The 21,315-nt window shown below is 38.2% G+C and overlaps 1 protein-coding gene across 1 annotated transcript in view; it reads left to right on the top strand.

Annotated features, from left to right (window-relative positions):
- The window catches only part of FRK (fyn related Src family tyrosine kinase), a 51,770-nt gene extending 47,402 nt beyond the window's left edge, over positions 1-4,368 (top strand). The window contains exon 8 of the mRNA XM_042017169.1: positions 689-4,368. Coding sequence (XP_041873103.1) covers positions 689-882 — 194 coding nt within the window. The 3' untranslated portion in view covers positions 883-4,368. The remainder of the gene's footprint in view (positions 1-688) is intronic.
- The last annotated feature ends 16,947 nt before the right edge of the window (positions 4,369-21,315 follow it).

Genomic DNA, 21,315 nt, shown 5'->3' with positions numbered 1-21,315 from the left:
CTAAGGAAAAGAAGTTAACACAACTCAAAATTTAACTTAACGAGTGAAAAATTGGAAGGGAACAGGACAATAGTATACTCCGCAAGAGTATATAAAGGTGTAGCAAAGATAGGGGAATGGTTGCTTCTCCATGACTGGTGGCGATGTAGCAGGCAGGATGCCATTACCCAGATGTCCTTGAGGAAAGTTAGGGTTGACTTTAGGGAAAGCTCCTGAATGTGAGGAAAATTCAGCAGCAGGACAGGTTTTCTTGGGAGATTTTGCAGTCACTGAGACTAGAAGGATTTAGGAACTATTTTAGCTAAATAGATGACAGAAAAATTTTGACAAACCCAAATAGTGGAGGAAAAGCCTCGCACCCAGACAAACCCATTTGTGATGCTTTGCAGGTGGTGCAGTCAGGGTGAGGTGGTTGGGAAATGTTGAAGGTGGTTTTTAATTGCTGCTAAACAGAAGAGATGAGTCCCTGCCCCTGGAATTTTTCAAGGTCAGGATGGAAGGGGCTTTGAGCCCCTTTGGTCTAGTGGAAGGTGTCCCTGCCCATGGCAGGGGTTTTGGAACTTGGTGATCTTTAAGGTCCTTTCCAACCCAAACCATTCTACTGTGATTCTATGATGAAGAGAGAGAGGAACTAATGGCATCCCTAAGTAAGCCCTGAGTAGCCTGATGAACTCATTTCGGGTTGCAGGTATGCCAGGACACCTGGTGATCCAGCTGCTGGACAATGGGTACAGACTTCCTCAGCCGGAGAGGTGCCCAGTGCAGCTCTACGAGATGATGCTGCGCTGCTGGAGCGCGGAGGCCGGTGGGCGGCCCACCTTCGATGCCCTCAGCAAGCAGCTGGAGAGCTACTTTGACATCGAATCCTATTCCAATGCCTAGGCCCAGGCCATGGGAAATGAACCCTCAGGAAATTCCCGAAGGACATGTCCTAGCCAACATGGCTAATAGGGGGCTGTGGAATCAGCCTAACCCCAGGTGTGTAGGTTATTTGGGGGTGCTGAGAAATCCTGGTACATTTAATCCCTTCTCTGATCTTAAAAGACTCTTAAAAGTTTTGCTGCTGGCAAGTGTTTTGCAAAACAAAGCAACAGGAAGCCGGAGAAGTGGGTGTTTCTAAAAAAAAAATGTGTCTTCTATTTATTTTAAAATGACAGATTCGAAGAATAAACAAATTAAACGAGTCTAGCTAAACAACTATTGTAGCTTTTTGTCATTTCTTTATTGGAATAATTACTTGCTGTTACTTAGATTTTTCATTCCTATCAGTTTGTTCTCATGAAGGAATGTGATGGCTCTACACAGCAGGATCTGTGCTCCCTGAGTCCTCTCATTGTAAAAAATAATAAAAGTAATCCCGTGACTGTGATGACTCTGATTTGGCAGAGTCCAAATTAATTGCCTTGCTTAGACTTGAAGTACACGTGCTTTTGCTATATCTGAAAATAAACAGATATTCATGGGAGAAAAGGAATTATTTTGCTTTGTGGATGCACAAGCTGATCTTTTTATACTTTGTCTACTGTATTTCTTTTACAAGAATAAACAAAATTATTATTAGATTTTTGAAGCTGTTTGTTCTTAAGATCATCAAATAGTGCTACAGAACCTATGAGTTATTGTCCATTGAACTGTAAGGATTTATTTTATGGCTCTTAATTGTAGAGATATTGGAGGAAAAGATATTTTAACATGAACTCAAGACTTTCTCAGTGTTTTAGAGTGACAGCCTTTTCAATCCTGCTCCTCCAGATCATGAACCCACTCCAACAGGGCAGGTCTATGTATTTGACAGAGTAACTAGCAATCTCTTCTTCTACCTTCTCCAGATTCAGCTCTAATACAGGAGACTTAAGTAATAATCCATTTTATTGTGTTCCATGGAGAAATGGAGCCCAGGTGCTTCTTCTAGCAGTCTTTATAACTAGAGATGTTAAATTTTTTTTGTCCTTTCCCTAACTACAATATTGGTTCTGTTAAAATCTGGTATCACTGTGACAGTTTTATATTCTCATTTGTGAGGTTTACAGAACCAAGTTTTAATTATTTACTTATGATTCATCAGTTAATTATTTAACAGCATAATTCAGGAATTAAGAGCTGTATTGTGTTAACACAGTGTGAGGTCAGTATAAGTGTGCTGCCATTTTCCTCTAATATCAGAAATGTTCATGACTTTAAGGTCTGGGTGGCTTTTATTACATCTTTTTCATATTGTTTTCTTTGCTTTATATTTCAAATCTATTAATCTCGTTTGCTTGTCTTGCTTCTAATTTTTAATTTCCTTTCCCTCTCTACCTTTGGAAGGCAGAACACTGCTTGTTCTTTCATACACACCTCTTATGTACTCATTATTCAAAAGCCCTTTCCTTATTTATTGTTTTTCTCCTCTTTCTATCTCACTACAGCATCTTTCCAGCACTGTGTCTATGTTCAACTTAATTTTCCGTGCAGTGTTTCTCTCTACTAACCCTCTTTATACTAATTAAATTTGTAAAGCATAATACGGCCATAATTAATTAGCTGTCAGAGCATCCATGTGATTTTGGAAAGTAGTCATCCACTCTGAAAGAAGAAGAGGTTAAATGGCTGGCATGGAAGGACCTGGGAGATTCCCAGGCAGTTTCCTGCTGTCCTCCATCCATGCTTGTTTTGAGACTTGTGCTAGCTACTGGCTCATGGCCTCAACAAGATGTTATTTATGATTATCAAACCTCCATCAACCCGTGCGTCTCTCATCTAGCTAGGAGCTGTGTTTAACACTGTTGCAGTATGAGGTTAACAAACCCCACAGAGTGGGTTTTATGTAATAAGAATACTAATGCTGTTATTTGGAAAGATCTCTGAGTCAAACTTGTGATCTTCATGTTCAAGTAATATTTCTAACATGATTTTTCAGATTTATAACATTAAAAATGTTAATAAAAGTTGAGTTTTCCCAATCAAAAAAAACCCCACCCAAAACTGCTGATAAAAGATATAATCTTAAAAAGCACAGATGTGTGCATTTCACAGGAGACAAATTGCTAGGAAAAAAAAATTGACAGCAGGGAAATAGGAAAGTTTTCAGAATTCCAAATTACACCAACTGGTCCAAGCTGCTCTCTGCTGACCTCTGCCCTTGGGTGGAAGTCAACAGGATATTGCAGAACCCCACTGAATTGACACCAGTAATTCCGACGAAATCCCACCTGAATAATGAATATATTCCTAAACTAACATTTATGCAGTAGAAAGTCTATTTGTACAGCTAAATTGACTTCTTTGTCTCCTTAATTTCTTCTATATTCAAAGGAGAGAGAAAAAGGGTCCTTGAAACGATGAATCAGTGCCCCAAAACTGCATTTCTCTCTGAAGCACCCTTGACAGCATGCTCTGTGTTTGCTGCTGTGAAGGAATCTGGCAGAGACCCTTTGCAGAGGCGTGTGTGTAGTCCACATGCTGCAAACTGCAATCAGCTGTTTCAAGCTCCCTCTACCAAGTGTGGCCTCGGCAGCCACCTTAGGCTGAAAGGAGCAGGAGCTGCAAGTGAGCTGCGCCCTGCTGAGCTGTGTGAGGGGCAGGCACCTGCGTGTGATGGCCTCCAGGTGATGCAGCCCGGCACTCGGGACTGCTGCTGGCAGGCACCTTTCCCTGCTGTTGCATCCTGCCACTCCACCTCTGCTTCCTCTTTGCGTGCTTGCACAGCCGCAGCTGGTTAATGGAGTTTGGGTCTGCCAGCTGCCTCTCCCATGCGCTGGCCTGGGGTGGGAGACGTGCAGTGCTGTCTGAAAGCAGCAGGGAGGTTCACTTTGGTGTGTTTCACTATAGGCACTACATCAAGTAAGTTAATTTTGAGTTAATCTTTGAGGCAGCCTCTGCATTTCTGGCCTCCCCAAAATGTACTGTAGGTGAAAAGGTGCAGTGAATCTTTGTCTTCCAAGCATGAGCTCCGTTTCCACCTCACTGATGTGTGTCCTGAGACCAGTGCACTTTCTTTTCATACCAAACTTGAAAGCAAGGAAAAGCAGGAAAGTAGGTTCATCTTTCCCTTTCTCTGGGTTGCACTAATTCTGGTGCCTACTCTGGTAGAGTCCCTTTGCCACTATGAACAATCCAGTGGAACAATCCAAGCTTGGAAACCACAGATGCTGATCTCAGATCCATTGGTTCCTCTTTCTGGCTTAAATCCATGTGCTTGCATTCATGCCCTCATTTTGCCTGTCTGGAAACTGCTGCTGTACAAGGGAAATGCTGCCACTCTAATATGAGGTCTAATTTTGGATTTTTGTTTTTCCTTGGGCTAGCAGGGGAACAAAGGAGACAAAAATCACTAAGTGCAACAGAATCAGTAAAGCTCTGGAAATAAAAAGTAATATGGAAAATTAATCATTTGTCAGCTCTTTCTTTCCATATTTTTGCAGTCAAATGGATCCATTATTAAGAAAGACTGGAGGAAGAAGGCAGCAAAGAGTGATAAACCTTCACAGAGTTCACTTTGCTTACAGGCAATGCTACAAGAAAACTGTACCTTTTCAAGCGCATTTCCATTTTATAATAATTTTATTTATATGACAGATAACAATTACAGTCAGAAGTCTTTGCTATGACTTGTTTTAAATTAAACCTCAAGGTTATCATTTCCAGTTACAGCGCACAGCAAGATAGGTTTAACAGATCTCATTCTATTCTTGAGGCATTTTATGTTCAAGGCTCTGCTAGAACTCTCTATTGCACTTGTTTTTACCTGCTGGATCATGGAGGGAAAATAATGGATTCAGTTATGAGAAACAGTAATAGATTTTTTTGAACTGACATAAATTTCTGTGTTTAGATAGAATAAAAGGACCAGGAAGAGATAAGTTGAATTTTCTACAATAGACTGGTCCTTGTGAAATTCACTTCACATAAATTGTGCTGAGATGTCTTTTATGTGATGTTTTATTTATGTAATTCAGTTATTCTTTGACAACTAAATCATTTTATGTGGTTTTACAAATGATAACTTAAAGATGTCCAACCATAAAGAAAGAACCTCTATTTTTTTTAAACTCTCCATTCCTCAGAAAGTTATGGAACAATGCAGTTGAGCAGTAAGTGTTAGAGAGTCCCTGGTGTTTATTTTTTTACCTCTATTGGAGAACTTTGCTCACTTAATCTGCATTCAAGAACATATGCAGGGATATTAAATGTGATAACAGGGAATCTTCTACCTCTTGTATTGCTTTCTTTTTCCGGCCATTGTATCCCATGCTTGCTCTCTGAATTACTTGACTATGAGCAGAAATTTTCTTTGTGTATGTTTGTAACTTACAGCAAACAAGGAACTGAACCAACCGAGTGTATAATTTTGTGGTGGTTGAGACTCAACAAATTATCAGCACATAGAAATGAAGCACATGACTTATTCAAGTGATTGCTCCTTATGCTCTCTCTCCTACATGCTTCTGTTTCTCACCTTTAAAAATTGCAGTAGCAACACGTCCACTCAGTGCCCCCCAGCCATTGTGACTGGTCAGCTACTTGTAGTGTATGGATCTTGGAGCAGATAAAAATGTTACATGTAGGAGCTGTGCCACTGTGCTCGAAGAGATACAAGTGTGTGTTAGATTTTTATGGAAAGCTGTGTGGTTTCCATTCTGTTCCAACAACATCTGGGCCAGTGTATGCCTCAGCCACTGCTGCAAAACTTTGCTCAGAAGAACTCTGTCTCTGCTTGAACAAAATACTGAACTAGGGTCAATGAAAAAAGACTTAATTCTATCCACGCTTACTACTAGCAGGCCCTTGTAATTTATTTTTTCAGTCTCAGGCTTTTCAGGAAAGAATAATGCAAAAGAAAAAAAATCAATGGCATGTATGAGAAAGCTGGGGAAATCACTGAAAAGTACTTTGGCATTTTAAACTTCATGACTATTGGGCTGAAGAATTCAGTCTGGCCTTAGTTTGGTATAGAGAATATTAAAATGTACGTTTAAAGCATTCAGTAGCCTAGAAATGAATCTTAGCCAATTTCTGGATCTCAATATCACTAGAATTGAAAACCATGATAGAAATTGTACCTTGGTTCCTACCACTATTTTCAACAAAATAAATTCTCCAAAATTAAGCAGATATGGGGAAGACAGACACAACGTCTTGATTTCTTTCCCCTTCCCCTATTTATTTACCAATATCATTACAGGAAGATTAGAATTGCCACTGAGCAAACAGACTCTTTAGTTAGAGATAAAGAAGTTTCTTCTGTTCTTTTTCTAAAGTAAAGAAAAAAAATAAGTTGAGCTGTAAAGAGTATTCCTAAAACTACATTAAAAAAGAGAGAGAGAGAGAGAGATGGGAACAGTTTTTCATACTTTCACAAGTGTTCATGTCTTTAGAAAATACAGTGGTGAACATTTCAGAGCAAAGAAATTGAGCATTTCAGAAAGCTGCTACTGAATTTCTAACAAATGCTTGGAATAAGCTGATTATGCTATTTACACTATTAAAGGTAAGCATTTTGTATTGCATTCTTGTTCTTTAATTACTTTGATATGGCTATCTGAGCATACTGATTGGAATTGTGTTTTAATATACTGGAGAATTCAAATATATATATGCAGCAATATCAAACCCATTTCCTGTTTCTCTCTCTAGCTGGACAGTTATACCTCTCTGCTTAAGAGAATAGCTAAACATTCTAAAGTTTCTATTGTTGTTCATGATGATTTTCATGGTTTTCAACATTTTTTTTCCCCTCTCACTATTTTTTTCTGTTCTTGATATTTAAAAAAATCATTTACTTGGATGCCTTTATGCTATGATCTATTTATTTACATTTGCAAAGAGCAAAACCCACTCATATTCCAAAGTGCTCTATTACTCTCCCAAATGTTTAAAGTGACCAAAAATAGAACACAAAGCATTTGGTGGGTTGTTTTTTCTCTGAGGCAGCTTCTTACAAGAAATACCTGTCTTCTCTGTGTTATCACCAGCATCTTAGTTCCACAGCCCTCTCAGAAGCCAGAATAATGAAAACTGAGCTTCCATGTTCTTCTGGAACTCCTTAGCTCTGGATTAATTTGCACCAAAATCAAAAGTTGGAAAAATATACATTTCATTGTTTGTTTTACCTCATCCTCCAAACATAAGCACCAGTCCTCCAAAGTCAGCAATGTCACCTGAAGCCACACTCTTACCACAACACTTTGATAATAACTGTCTCCTCTTCCACCGTCAGCATTGGCTGTCTCCTTAGCAAGCTGGCTCTCATCCATACTATCATCTCTGCCAGATACCAGATCAGTTATGGAAAGAGAGACATGCAGTAACAAGTCAGAAACCCAGAAGTCTTCCCTGATTTATTTAAGTGTCCTTCTGCCATGCACACGTACATTGGATTATGATAATAACAGAGACTCCTATTGCAGCTGACAGACTGCCTTTGGAGCTGATGAGAAATGAGTCAAGACAAATGTTTGGGAACCCTCAACTATGAATGAATAACATTACTATAGTCAGATTAATAATGTACTGAAATTTAGAATAAATGAGGTATGAGAGCTGCTACTTTACAAGCTTCACAACAGCATTCCCTGAAAGAGAAACACAGGCCTGTTTCTTTAGGAAAGGAGTGATGGAAGGAGAAATTCATTGATGTCAGGGTGCAAGAGATTGTGAGGGTTCCCTAGATTCCTGATGTCAGGGTCTTAATGTTGATCTGGCATTTTGCTGTGCAACTAGAAATAGAAAATGGACTAGACTTCTAGTGTAGGAAAAACCAGTGGTACAGGGGTGACTCTAATTTAAGGAGTTAGTAAAACATAAATCTGCAAACATGGCTGGTTGCAGAGAAGGCTGGCAAGCTCTTTTTCTATCTGTACTGTGACTACAGGAGGGTCTGGCTCCTAAGCTGTTTGCCACAAAAGGCAAACACACACACTGGAGACCAAAACTGAGAGGAAATTTCACCACTGTCAATTACCTTTAAGAAAACTTCTGCCTTACAATCCTGTAAGGCAAACACTGGTGACAAATTTTAAGTATTTGTTTGCACACTGTGGATGTGTGTTGGAATATCTCAACTAGCTTCAGCTGTCTGCCTTCAGTCGCTGCTGTCATCTGGCTATGGCATGTGAAAACAGCTGTTCCTGATTGGGATCATTCTGACTTTTGATGTGGATGAGACATCTGATTTCTGAAATAACATCGGTGCAACAACCAAGACAACATTCTGCAGGGAAAGCTTTTTTTTTTGGAAAGTGCTTATACCCTGCTCAGCTGCTTTCCCATGATCTTTGAGAGATTTAACAAGACCTCAGGTTGCAGCAGAAGACCCAGTCCTACAGCCACTGACTTTCTGTATCAGCAGAAGTAGACAATGACCTAGGTAAGTTAGCATTGTTTCTCAACAGAATATAAATAAGAGGTGAAAAAGGAAGCTGAAAGTTCAGAGCAATAAATGAATTGGGTTTTGAATCAGTTATCCATTTAAATCTTCAGGTCTGTATGGCTATTTAATTTTATCCTATACGCTTAGAAACATCCAAAATTTGGGAGTATTTTTCCCTCTCAGGAAAAGCTAGTCCTAACCAAAGGCATTACAATTGTCTAGAATGTATAGCTTATTTTAATTCAGCTTGGCAAGTGAAACTTTTTAGTGTCAAACTGACTGAATTAGATAAAAGTTGGAAGCACTCCCACACCAAGCTCATTTCCTATCCAGCTTGTAGTTTTAGCCCTGTATATCCCAGTAATGCCACAGATTGCAGGGCTGGGTCATAGGGTCACTGGTAAGATGAAACAGCTTCAGGATGATCCAACAGCTCTTCCCATCCTGTCACTGCAGTGGTACACGTTTGTATCTCTGCATGTCTGTCTCCTGAAAACACTTACCCTCTCCATTTCAGGACCATGCAATGTAGCTGTGATTTCCTCTAATCAATTGTCATGCTAATAAAGGAAGGGTATTTGCTAATGCCTGCCTCATACAGTGATAAGAGGTTTCATATACTTGTGGCTTCTGGAGGTCTGATAAGTGCACATCACATCCTCTTAAAGGTCCCAAAACTCTAAAATAATTGTGTTTTTCCTAATCACCCTTGATATGAGAAATGTGGCTCCAGCAATCAGTTATCATGTGAAATGATTCTTAAGGGCAAAGATAAAACATCCAGAGTATTAGACAATAACCATATTTTATTTCTTTAATTCTTCATATAACTAAATTATGAGTTATAATGAGATTTATAAATTACAATTACAAATTATTTATTTAAGATGGATTTTGAAACATAATTCTGGGAAACATACTTACAATTATAAGTTGTTTATAATATTCATCCTTCTTTAGCCTGATCTGTGAAATAATTGTATTCTCAACAGTGAATTCTTAATGTGCTTTAGAGCAATATAATTTAAATATAGTGCAAGTGTCAGATATTGATTTGGAGTTGACTTATGACTGGTATCTAAGTCATAATGGTGCTGTTTCTTAAGGCTACAAACATCTGACCCCTTACTTTATTATCTTTTATCTTTTATTAGCAAAATTAAACTTCTGCCCTTCTAAAATTAAAATTTACAGTTGCACACTCTCTACATGAATACATTTCTGTGGCTACGAAAGCAGCTTAGAAACCTTCTGGCACTTCAAAAGAGGCTTTTTGAAATTAAGAAATAGCAGTTTTCTCTATGGTATTTTCATGCTGCAGGCAAAGGTGTAACTTCATTCTCTGTGGATAAAATAGAGAAAGCTTTACATCACAAGGTAACTTGGTACCATCACCAAATAGTCGTAGAAAATTAGAACCTATTACCAGTCTCTCTGAGAAAACTGGAAAAATGTATCACCAAGCTAGCCTCTGCAACTTTGTGATGGTTCGGTCTAGCTGTTAACAACTCCTGCCCTAGCTGGTGAAGCTATATCAGGTAGGTTAGCATAAGTTTCAACAACTGTAATGAAGATATATATTCTCTGTACTTCTGAGAAACTGATAATCACAGAATCACTGGGTTGGAAGAGACCTTCAAGATCATCGAGTCCAACCCATGCCCTAACACCACCTCAACTGAACCATGGCAGGTGAAGGCTTTATCACCTGGTCATCCATGTTCGGTATTTTGGTTTCAAAAGTGGAAGATGAAAGATTAAAAGTCTCCTGAGTGACATTTTGAGCTAGCTCTCAAAATGCCATTGTTTCTTACCCGTCCCAGGTAACTTGGAGCTTGGTACACTGCAGGTGTTCTGCTGAAGGCTGTTTTTACCCTGTGTTACTGCAGATGCTGCTACTGGATTCAGTTAATGGGTGAGGAATGACCTGTACAAAATGCAGACTTACTTTTGATTTACAGTGAAAGCCACTGAAAAGAATTTGTCTGCCTTAAGTGGGTGAAGGTAAGATTAAAAGACAAGCAAAGAGGGAGAATGACTATGGGAATAAAATGTTCCTGTCTAAAGACCAGCACTGCAGTCAAGACCGTGACAGCTAAATACCTGCAGTCCTCCTTTGGATGTTTCCAAAATAAAGAGGCTAAAAGGCTGGGTCTCCTTGTGACACTACTGTGAGTCCAGTAGGATTTAGTTGTCCTTTGTTTATTTTGGCTAGAAAAGAATAATTCAAAGAAAGCCATCAAGTTTTTTTTAAAGGCACAAATTCCTTTGGCAGTTTGACTGCCTTTCCTTGTGTTGGCATAGGAGGTAGTAGTGCTGGTATAAAATTTATAAAAGGCTTTTTCAAAGTTTATGTGGTGCATGACATCAGTAAGCCTTCAGTACAGTCTCCGTAGCAAGTGCAGTGATGAGCTGTGTAGTTATAGGAACAGTCACTTCTGTCTCCAGGCTCTTTGGCACAGGGCATAGCTGGGGCAGACCCACATCTCACAGCACCTAGCAGCTTACATTAACCACTTGGTTTCTACTGTAATGAGTAGCAAGCTACAAAATAATAATGTAGTTCTAGTTTTCACACTTGTGGAAAATGCAACCAGGAAGTTCATTCCTTCAGAGCAGGGGTTTTCCAGCCTGGACCTCACCCTGGTGCCTCCTCTGCTTTTTCTCTTGCTTTGTGTTTCAGATTAAAAAGGGACACTCCAGCAGTCCTGCAATATTTGCAGGTTATATTTTTTTTTTTTTTTTTGAGGTGGTGGGTGTGCGATTGTGAGTTTTGTGTGCGTGTGGTTTGATTTTGCTTTGCTTTGTTTTTAAATTTTCTCCAGCAAAGGCATAAACAATTTAAGCTACAGAACAGTTTGGGAGGCAATGTAAAACTCTGTGTGGAGACCCCTGCATGGTCAAACTCCCTTCTCACCCCAAATTTCACTAAATCATCTTTCAGTTATGATGCCACACACACTATTGACATGCAGGTATTCGCTCATCGTGACTTTACCTGCTGTGATCCTTTCAGCTATGGAAAGCCTTGCTAGTCTTGAACTTGAATTCAACCTTTAATATTCCTTTCCTGTCTTTCCTGACGTGGTGGGGGATGGGGATAACAGAAGACAAAAGCTGGATGTAGAGGCAGACACTTGCCAGCAGCTGCTTACTTGATTCCTTCTCCCCCTCCTTCATGGAAGCTTACTGAAGTGCAGGAAAAAAGTAGAGCAGAAACAGACTGCTATAAATTATTCAAGGATGCTGCTATTTCTAAGAAGAATCCAGAAGGAGTCTGCCCATAAAACATTAACATGACATTTTTGAATTGTGATAGGTGGGTTGAGAGAAGAAAGCTTAAGAACGAGCAGAACAGTGTTCTAAGGAAACAGACATTTTTTTAAACTACAAACAAACGTGCTTTATCACTGAGTTTCACACAAGTTTCCAGTGTTTATGAGTTTGGGAGAAAGGGAGATGGGGGTGGAAAAAGGCATATTAAAATCTTACAGATTCTTTTCAATAGGCTACAAAAGATCTGTTCAGTGCTACTATGGGAAATCAGAAAAAGAGTCAAACTGGGCTTCTTTGCTATTTCACTCCTTTGGCTGAAACTGGGGAGTGATCTACTTGACCAACTTAAAATGTTGAAAACTCCTTTTTCTTCTGATTGACAGTTTGGAATCTTAACTTGGTTGTGATTGGCCTGAATTCCCTGGAGACTCCAAAGTACAAGAGGTGCAAAGAAGGTGTAATTTTTTTTAGTCTCAGTAGATAGTAACAATAAAGTGGTGCCAAATTCCCTTATCTGATAGCGCATTTTTGCAATTGAGAAGCCCTACGGCAATGTCAGATGCCCTCTATTTAATGACATTCCTACATCTTAGAACTAAAATAGTATTTTGGATAGACTGAAGGCAATTTTCCAGGTGAATAAAATATCTCCCAGGACTAGAGACAGTAAAGAATACCTTATGTTGAATGGAGCAACTATGTAGAATTCATGAATTTATCACTGTATTTTTTGGCTTTGTACCTTTAGTTCAATGTTTCAAATCTTCCTCTCCTATGATTTAGCCCTATGGCCTTTCTATTTTTCCATATAGGTGATTCAAGCTTTCTGTTCCTAATGCAGCTTTTCTGCAAAAGCAAGGTGTACTACCTATACAGAAGCGAGGCATAAAAGTGATGCTCACAAAAGACCAGCCTACAGAAGTAGATTTCCTTCTCTCTCTCTTTCCATATATAATTTGTATACAGTATGATTTCATTTCCCAGCTGAATTTCTTTCTTTACTGTTTTTGTCCCTCTTGGGCTGACTTCTTTTCTCCTCTCTGTCCTGCAGTGTATGATTTTCTTTTTATCTGCTCACCATTCCTTTTTTCCTCAGATATACAATAGTATTTGAGTCAAATTTTTAACAGATGAATACATTTAAAAAAATGCAAAGTTATCCTGCCCATTTTGTCCAGGCAGCACAGGAAAATAACACCTTTTCATAGTTAGACAAAGGTAAGATTCAGAACTATGTCTCTGATTAAATTTTTATGAAATAGATGCCCCTAAAATGGACCCTAAATTTTGTGGTGTAAATTTGTTTTAGCTCCCTCTTGTTATTGAATGCATGGCCAGAAAATCCTGGGTTATTTTTTCTCAAATGCCCCAAAAGAAAACTTCAGACTTTTAGGCCTGCTTACCTCATGGAGGGGCAAATTTGGGGCACTGAATTTTCTTTCTGAAAACAGCAGTCAGACCTGCAGACCAGGTCCCTGTTCCCACTTAGACAAGACCATCATCTCCTGTAAAAGCAAACATTCTTGTTTGGGAGTGAGGGGCTATTAACTCACAGGAAATCTAGGCCAGGCCAGGTAATTCTGAGCAGAGAAGTATTCTCTGGTGTTTGCAGCTTGTGCTTGTAACAGATCAGAAGATGCTATTCACTCCATGTATTTGTTTTCCATGCAGTTTTGTTTCTTTTGTATCCCCCAAGGTATCAGCTTCTGCAGCCCTCCCCACACACAGGTGATGGCTGAGAACACCGTGCACCAGGTCACCCTGGCAAGAGGCAGCATTTGTGTGAAGCTTCGTGCCAAAACTCTGCTGCTGGAGTGCTCCAACTGTTCACTCTCCATTTTTGTCTTGGCTCAAGGAACAGCAACCTCCTGCCACGTCTGCTACTATAGAGCAAAAACTGGATTCCCACCACTATTGCAGTTCATCAGCCAACTCCTACCACTTCTACCAGCTGCAGAATGGGCATGAGCAGTTGCATTTACTCAGTGTGCATGCTTCCCACATGTTAACCCAGACATGCCTTTGGCTTGCCAATCACTTGCTCCTGTGCCGTTAGAATAATACATGTAATGCTCCTCTGTGTTTTGGATGGAGGCAAGACTGACAAGATGTCACCTGTAGGCCAGGAAGCTTCATTCCCTGAATTAAAAACACCAAATCAAAGTGCTAAGACAGTGCTTTTGTACACTAAGTTTGACATGATGTTTGAAGGTGGTGGGCTGAGTATCCACATGGGAAATCTGTGACAGTCTTCAGGCTTTTTCACCCCCAAGGACTGGATGTGAGAGAAAGCACAGCTCTAACGTGCTGAGTCTTTGGCATGAGGGAGCCAGGCAGAGCAGTGAATGTTTCTTCAGTCCCAGCTGCTGGTTGATTGATGGGAACTGAGTTGGTGATAACTCTGGAGGGAGATGTTTGCCCTGTCTTCCATCTGGAGCTGCTGTGTTATGACTCACAGAGATGGCTATTGAACAGGCTGGGCTGGCAGACCTTCTCCAGCAAGTCAGACTGGAGGCTGTGGAAATAAGCAAATTATCCAGGGGTGCTTGGAGTGAATGCAGTTTGATGTATCTAATGCTGATTGCTTTCATAAAAACACAAAGTGCTGGGAAAGCAGAATGTCTCTCTGTCTTTAAGGCAAGGAAACAATTGCAGATGGCACCCTCTACCTCTCAAATTATTATTTTTTCAGGGCCAGATTCTGCCCTTGGATTTGCTAATGCATCACTGTGAAGTACTTTAATTTAGCATGTAATGTGGTGCCTGCTGCCATGGCTTAAATTACAGAGACTCCCGTCTTTCGTTGAGCCCAGTGTCCTTCTGTGCCTGGGACTTACTGTAAGGTTCTGAACAAAATGGGTTAATGCAAAGCAAAGTGAAAGGAAAATGGAGATGTGCTTCTGCCTAATCATGGAATTCTTTAAACAATATTCATTAATGGATATCTACAGCAGATGTAATACTAATAACTTGCTTCAATTTTGGTGGCCCAGGAAAAGCATCAAGCTCAAGAGAATCCAGGAGAAACATAGACATAAATTATGCAGTATGGTATAATGAAAAGGGATATCACATGGAGAATCACAACTGAGGTGAGATGTCTGGGGTGAATCTGCATGTTGCAAGAGTATTTGAAAAACACCATTCAGTTTCTATGGCTTTCTATCTATACTGAGGATAAAAAGTGTTTCCAAATAATAATACAGAAGAAAATCCTAGGAGACTTGCCCAGAGCATCTTAACCTTTAATCTTAAAATGTATTGAAACTGATCTATGTGCAGAACTTCTGCTGTAGCTCTGGGTGGAAATATGGGGTAAGAAAATCTTCTAGCTCTATTCAGAGAAACAAATCCCTATATAGAGTACTGGGCATGGGAGGCTAGATTTTGGAAGCTGTTATATTAGTGCCTGGGTTTGGTTATTTTAGCCAAAGGCGGATTTTTTTTGCTTTTTTTTGGGTGTGGTTTAGGTGTTTCTTTTTGTTTGGGTTTTTTTGTTTGTTTGGTTTGGTTTTTTGGGGTTTTTTTTTGGGTTGTTTTTGGTTTTTTTGTTGTTGCTTTGTTTTTTGGTTTTTTTTTGGGGTGAGGGGTTAGGTTTTTTAAACTACAAGGAAATTGCTGAAAGAATAACATTTTTCACAATGTTTTTTATGTGTTAAAGAAATTTCACTTTGTGTAATGGTTAGTGTTCAGTGGGTTAAATAGGTAACTTCGTAACAGTGAAAAAATAATTTAATTTTTTTTATTTTCTATCAATTTTAAATTATTTCTCCTTTTAACTCAATATTCAATTTCAAACTTTCATTTTACTTCCTACCATTTTTATTTTTTTGCCTATAATTTAGAATATGGTTTAAATATGCAATTGTTTATAGTCCTTCAGACCACACAAATACATGCCAGTTTACTTCTTTTATATCTATTTCTCTCCATAATATTTATTTTTTGTGAAAACGGACATCTTCCTGAAAAAAATTTCCAAAACACTTGCACTGTAACTAATTTTCATTTCATAGATTAGGATCGTTCTTAAAAATAATGAAAGGCCACATATTGGAGGCAAAGGAAGTGCTTGATTGAAAACTCTTTTAACTGCAAGGTTTATAACCCTTGGTGTCTATTCAGAAGTCTCACCCCTCTAAGCTCTTTTGCGTTCAAAGCGAAGCACCTGGCATACAGAGAAGAAACGTGGAGGGAAAGGATTGCTGATCATTTCTTGTCTCTTTAAAGTTGTTGGAATCCCTCAACCTGCTCTTCAGTATTCTGTCCTTCATGGTGCCCTTGAAAATGAGACTTCCTCATTGCTGGTAGGCACAAGTTTGCTGAGCAGGTTGTAGTTAAACCTGAAGAATTTAGTAGGTTTCTCAAGCTGATAATCTCTCAAGTGACTTCTGCCTTCCTTCATTTGCAGCTGGTGGTTTTGCAAATCTGTAACACCAATAGGACTTAAAATATTTTACCTACTCTGTGTCACACTTTGAAGACATCTTCTGTATAATCTGAAGAAGATACTTGTGTAATTTTTATCAGATTTATTAGGGTAAAGCGGAATTCTAATCTTCCTTCTGCTCCAAGTGGTTAAGGAAGAATAGCTATCACCACTGAAAAGGCTGTTTATGCAAAGCACTGTTTGTCCAGTGTAAAAAGATGATGTTAGATGCTGTTCCTGAAAGTTAGGCAACAAAACTACTCAAAACATCTTCACACACACACAAATCTAATATATATATATTATTATGAAAAAATACACCAGTTTTGCTATTTTTCCAAATTTTTTATTAGTCTGATTAGACAACTTTTGAAAATGTGTATCCAAATAAAAATACTTTGTCTTACAATGTCAATATCATTTGTTAAAAATTATGTGAAATACTAAATTCATTCAGATGTTAAAATTTTTTATTTCACTAGAAATAGAAACATCTTTCACTTCTTTTTAAGCTAATGGTTTTGAAATTTGCTCTGAACAAAGACAGCAATTTCTGCTTTTCATTTTAATTGTAAGCCAACTGGAAAATCTTAAAATTTCTATAGAAATAGAATGCCATTTTTCTTTAAACAACCTAATTCACACAGATAATGTCTAAGAGATTTTCAAACTCCCTGAAAGAAATTAAAACAGTGAACATTTAGACACATAAAAATCACATTTTTATATTCTTGAAATCCCAAGACTATTTGATATTGTGGTCAAATGAATTATCTCTAATCTAGACAACCTCTGAACTATCAAATGTTATATTGCTTTAGAACCATGAATAACCCTGGGTTTATATAATTTAAGATGGCATTCCAAGTTGGTTTTTTCTAATTTGTAACAAGTAATGCCATTAGAACTACTATTAAAGATTTAGAAATTGCCCAACAAACCTGTAGAGTTTAACACGAAAATACAGCAACAATACCAAATTCCACATTAACATGCAGTGAAGACCTGTTGAAACTTTAAATAAAACAAAAAAGAAACTGAGTGTAGTATTTCACTTTTCTCTAAACAAGACATTTCTCCTTCGTCAACTTTTAAAGACTGTGACAGAAAAATACCTAAATCGATGATGAATGAAGTACTGTGCAACATAAAAAAAGAAAGATGTGATTTTTTGACAGAAAATATGAAATGTACTAACTTTCTACCATGATTTGCTTTCTATTAAAAAGAATAAATCAACACAAAATCAAATAATTAAATGAAATGGGCACACATTTAGAAAATATGTTGCTGACCATGTATTTATATTTTGCTCCCTACTTTTCAATCATGAAATGATTGAATATTTATGAAAAAACTGAGATATCCTTTGGACTTAATCCCATCTTTAGGTAGTCATCTATTTTGGAAGGAGAATTCAAAGTTTGTGAGTTGTTTGTAGTCATATTATCAATTTATCATGTTGGAAATGAAAATTATTTTGTCCAGCCTGTGAGTATTTTGGCAACAATGGACTCAAAGTAGTGAATTTGGTACCTCTGTCTTTGCAGTACCATGGGGGCACTTTAAAGTAGTTTTACAAGGATATAAAGGTTCATCAACAGTTTGGTTTAGGATTTTGCTATTAGATATAGATTAAAGTATACATGCAAAGTGGGATAAAGTCTGTGGATGCAGACATTGTTTTTTATTATGTCAGCTAATAGACTGGGGGAAGACAAAATTAGTGACCTTTTAATGGCTTGCAAAAAGGCTTTTGTACTTTCTTTACTTTTCTACAGCTGTAGTAATTACTCTATCAGTAAACATTTATTTACATATGTCTAAACACTACTGGCATCAAAACCTACTACAGTTGGACTAGCACTAAACAATCCAAATCTTAGGATACATAATATTATAGCAGCATTTACACTGTATGTCACCTCTGGGCTTAAACGCTGGATTCAAATGTTAGATAACTTCTTTCTTACTTGTTTCAAACCTTTCCTAGGCTCTCTCATCTCTTGGTCCCTTTTGGGTCAGTATAAAGGAGCTGAGGTTTGGCCAGCTATTCCTATTCTGTCAGGTGACCCCTGAGCAGACATGAGCTCTGAGATCAGCTCCAAAACACAGCTGGGCTGCCAACCTAGCCATGGCCACAATACAGCAGGCCAAAGCATGGGGGTCTCAGTCCAAACTCATGGTGAATGCATGCTTCATCAGCTCAAGTGCTCCTGCCAAGGACAAAGCTTGTAAAAGAAGGTGCTAAAGATGCCAGAGATGAAGAATCTTCCCTGCCCTTTTGCCTTTCCAAAGGACCAGCCTGTCCAGGCTAAAGTTGGCGGCAATCTTTCTACTGTGTATACGTTGATATCTGTTCAAATTGCCACAAAAACTGCAGGAAAAATGTCTTTGCCACCTTTGGGGACTGTCTTATCTCTTCATACGTCTTTGACCTTGAGGCTCAGAGCTGCTTTTTAGAATATCTGTGAACTCCTGCAGATTTGTCTACAGCCACTACACAGCTCTGATTACCAGGTGAACTATTTGGTCTGGTCTTACTATTTAGAAGTCACAAAATTCATAAAAGGCAGAAAAATAAGTTTTGAACGCCTATACTTAGACCAAATGCTCACCATTTCATTTCTCTGATACACAAGCTGTGATATTTGTGTTCTGCAGCTGCCTGGGAAGCCCCTTATTGCTCTTAATGGTTTAGTGGCCTTTTATGTATGAATGTTAAGCGTTGTGTGTCTCCAGAAATACCTAATGGAAACCAGCACATCTGAGCACAAACATGACAATGGGCTCTCAGAGGAGAGTATCATGAAAATGGAGTGTGGTTTACTGTTTGCATGCCTGGATAAAATGCAGCTCTTTTCCTGCTTCATTCTTCTCTATTTTTCCCTTAGTGAAGGATTTTAAATTTTATTTCTAGTCTAAGCACAGATAAAATCTATTCAGTAATATAATAATGATAATAATACACATATTTTCTTACGTTTCCCTATCATACAGTCACTTTTCAAAACAAATTTTAAAAGGTTACTGGGGAAACATAAAACCTGGGACAAAATCACTGTTTACTTTAGTAAAGTCAGACTGGTACATCCCCCAAAAATTTGCTTATTACTACACATAAAGAAGGAAGGATGTTTTTCATCTGTTGCACTTACGAATTTTTTTTCCCAAGTCACTCAATATATATTTTTAGTTCTATGCAAAAAAGAAGAATTGAACCCAAAGGCAATAAATTCATTACAGTGAGGTTTGTAAACAATCAAACAGCATTAAAAGGCTTAAACTCAATTTAATGTACACAATTAAATTATTTAATGTCCATCCAGAATTTTTTAGGTGCAAGATGAAGAGGTGAAAACATCCATATTATAGTTGAAAATGTGTGAGAATGTGGATTCCATAAGGATGCAAAAAGATTGCAGTCCTTTAACTCTTCCTTACTTCTGAGGAAAGGTTAGAAATTGCCATAAGACTAAACAATTTATGACAGAAAATAATACTGATGGGATGATCTGATTCTGCAAGGGACACATGTGCATATCCCCCACTGCAAAGCAATGCCTCCATGTCCCAGCATCTATCAGGCTTAATATCTTTTGGCCCAAACAAGTGAGTGTGCTGGTAGTCCTGACATGTGAAAGAGCAGAGATTTTGACTTACTCTTGATTTTGACAGGAGAATTTGTATGCACTGTAGACTCAGTGAAAATTTAATCCTGTTGTTTTATCATGATAGTATTATCGTTGCCCTGCAAAACCTGTCTCAGAAGTGCTTTTCCTACAGATTACTGATAATTTTCCTATTCTTCATAGCTATCTTCACCTCAGCCTAGAATGTAACCAAAACTCAAGCAATCAGCTCATCTGAGTTGAAGAAGATTCGGTTATCTTCAAAAAGAGTACACTGGGAGACTTGAGTCTTCCATATTTAAGAGGAGTACCTTAGTTCTGTGGTGACTACCTAATGTTAATTTTCTTCTTTCTTCCATTCTATTTTTGACCAGAATTACATCGTGCAAAAATCTGTCCTAATAAGAACTAAATTAAAACTGGTGTATTTCAATCAGAAGCTTTTATTTCCAATGTAGGTATATTCCGACTAAAACCAAGACAAAACAATTCAAGCAAATAAAACCCACATAAAATTGGAGATTTGCTATCCACTCAGCCTGGAATTTTCTACTTGGTGTAGGTTCCAGATGGATCAGCTCTCAGCTCAGCTTGACTTCTTTTCTTCCTTGTATACTAATCCATCTCCTCAAGTTACTGCACCTTCCCTTAGATGAAAAGCAGCCAGCATTCTATTTGAGACTGGCTGCTCCAGTGTTATATAGTTTATTAGCAACCAAACCATTGTGATGGCTTAAGAACAACAGTGTTGCTTTTTAGAGCAATGCTCATATAATGTGTCTTCTGAACCAGTACCATGGCCAAAACAGACAATATTCTGGAGTCTCACACCTCTCACATACAGGCAGTTCTAGATTTTTTGTGGCAGCTTATACCACCCGAAATGAGCAGGGCTGTTTACTGTGAGACAGCCATAGAAACTATCAGAATCAGGAATATGTTTTGCTGGTAAAACAGCTTTAAGAGAGTTGTATAAAATGTATCTAGAGTAAAATCCTATTATACTTATTTAAGTATTCTTTTGTACTTAATTTCAGCAGTGACAAACTAATTTCTGTTAGTGCTCCAGTTGGTACACATTCTAAACTTAATGCTTTAATTTTTGCACTCAGACAGGATGCCTGTAGGTCTGGCTCAAGGTCATGTAAGAAGTTCTATGTTTCCCTTCTCTCATTCTTGCTGTACTTCATTGTGTTACTCAGTGAATATAAAATTAGGAGGGTTTTGTTGGAAGGGGATAAAAATGATGCTACACCTCCATTAACACTTATACATTGCCTTTAGATCCAACCTCTTATTTGTTATGCCTGTGTTATGCTGAAAGGAGCCATGCTATCAAAAAGCAATACTTACTGGTTGGCACAAAGAAAGTAAGTAATTTTGATGATATTATATGGGTCAAAATTTTTAATATTTTCAGGGGTAATTTATTTAGCCTGATTAAACTGGAAATGTTCAGAGAGAAGAGTTAGCTTGACAAGAAGTCACTGCAGTGAGTATTTCATCTTTGACACATGGTTGAAACCAAAATAGACATTTTCAGAAGAGAAGTGAAAACGGCACTTCCCTGTCATCATATTATTTTTTGAGATGAAACATTTCCCCTCACCTGAGTTCTGCAAAAGTCT

Source organism: Corvus kubaryi, unplaced genomic scaffold, assembly GCF_017639235.1.
Source record: "Corvus kubaryi isolate FWS band 111438036 unplaced genomic scaffold, C.kubaryi_AGA036_p1.0 split3-73, whole genome shotgun sequence".
In the NCBI taxonomy this organism is placed as follows: Eukaryota; Metazoa; Chordata; class Aves; order Passeriformes; family Corvidae; genus Corvus; species Corvus kubaryi.
This window is presented reverse-complemented; position numbering and strand designations above follow the sequence as displayed.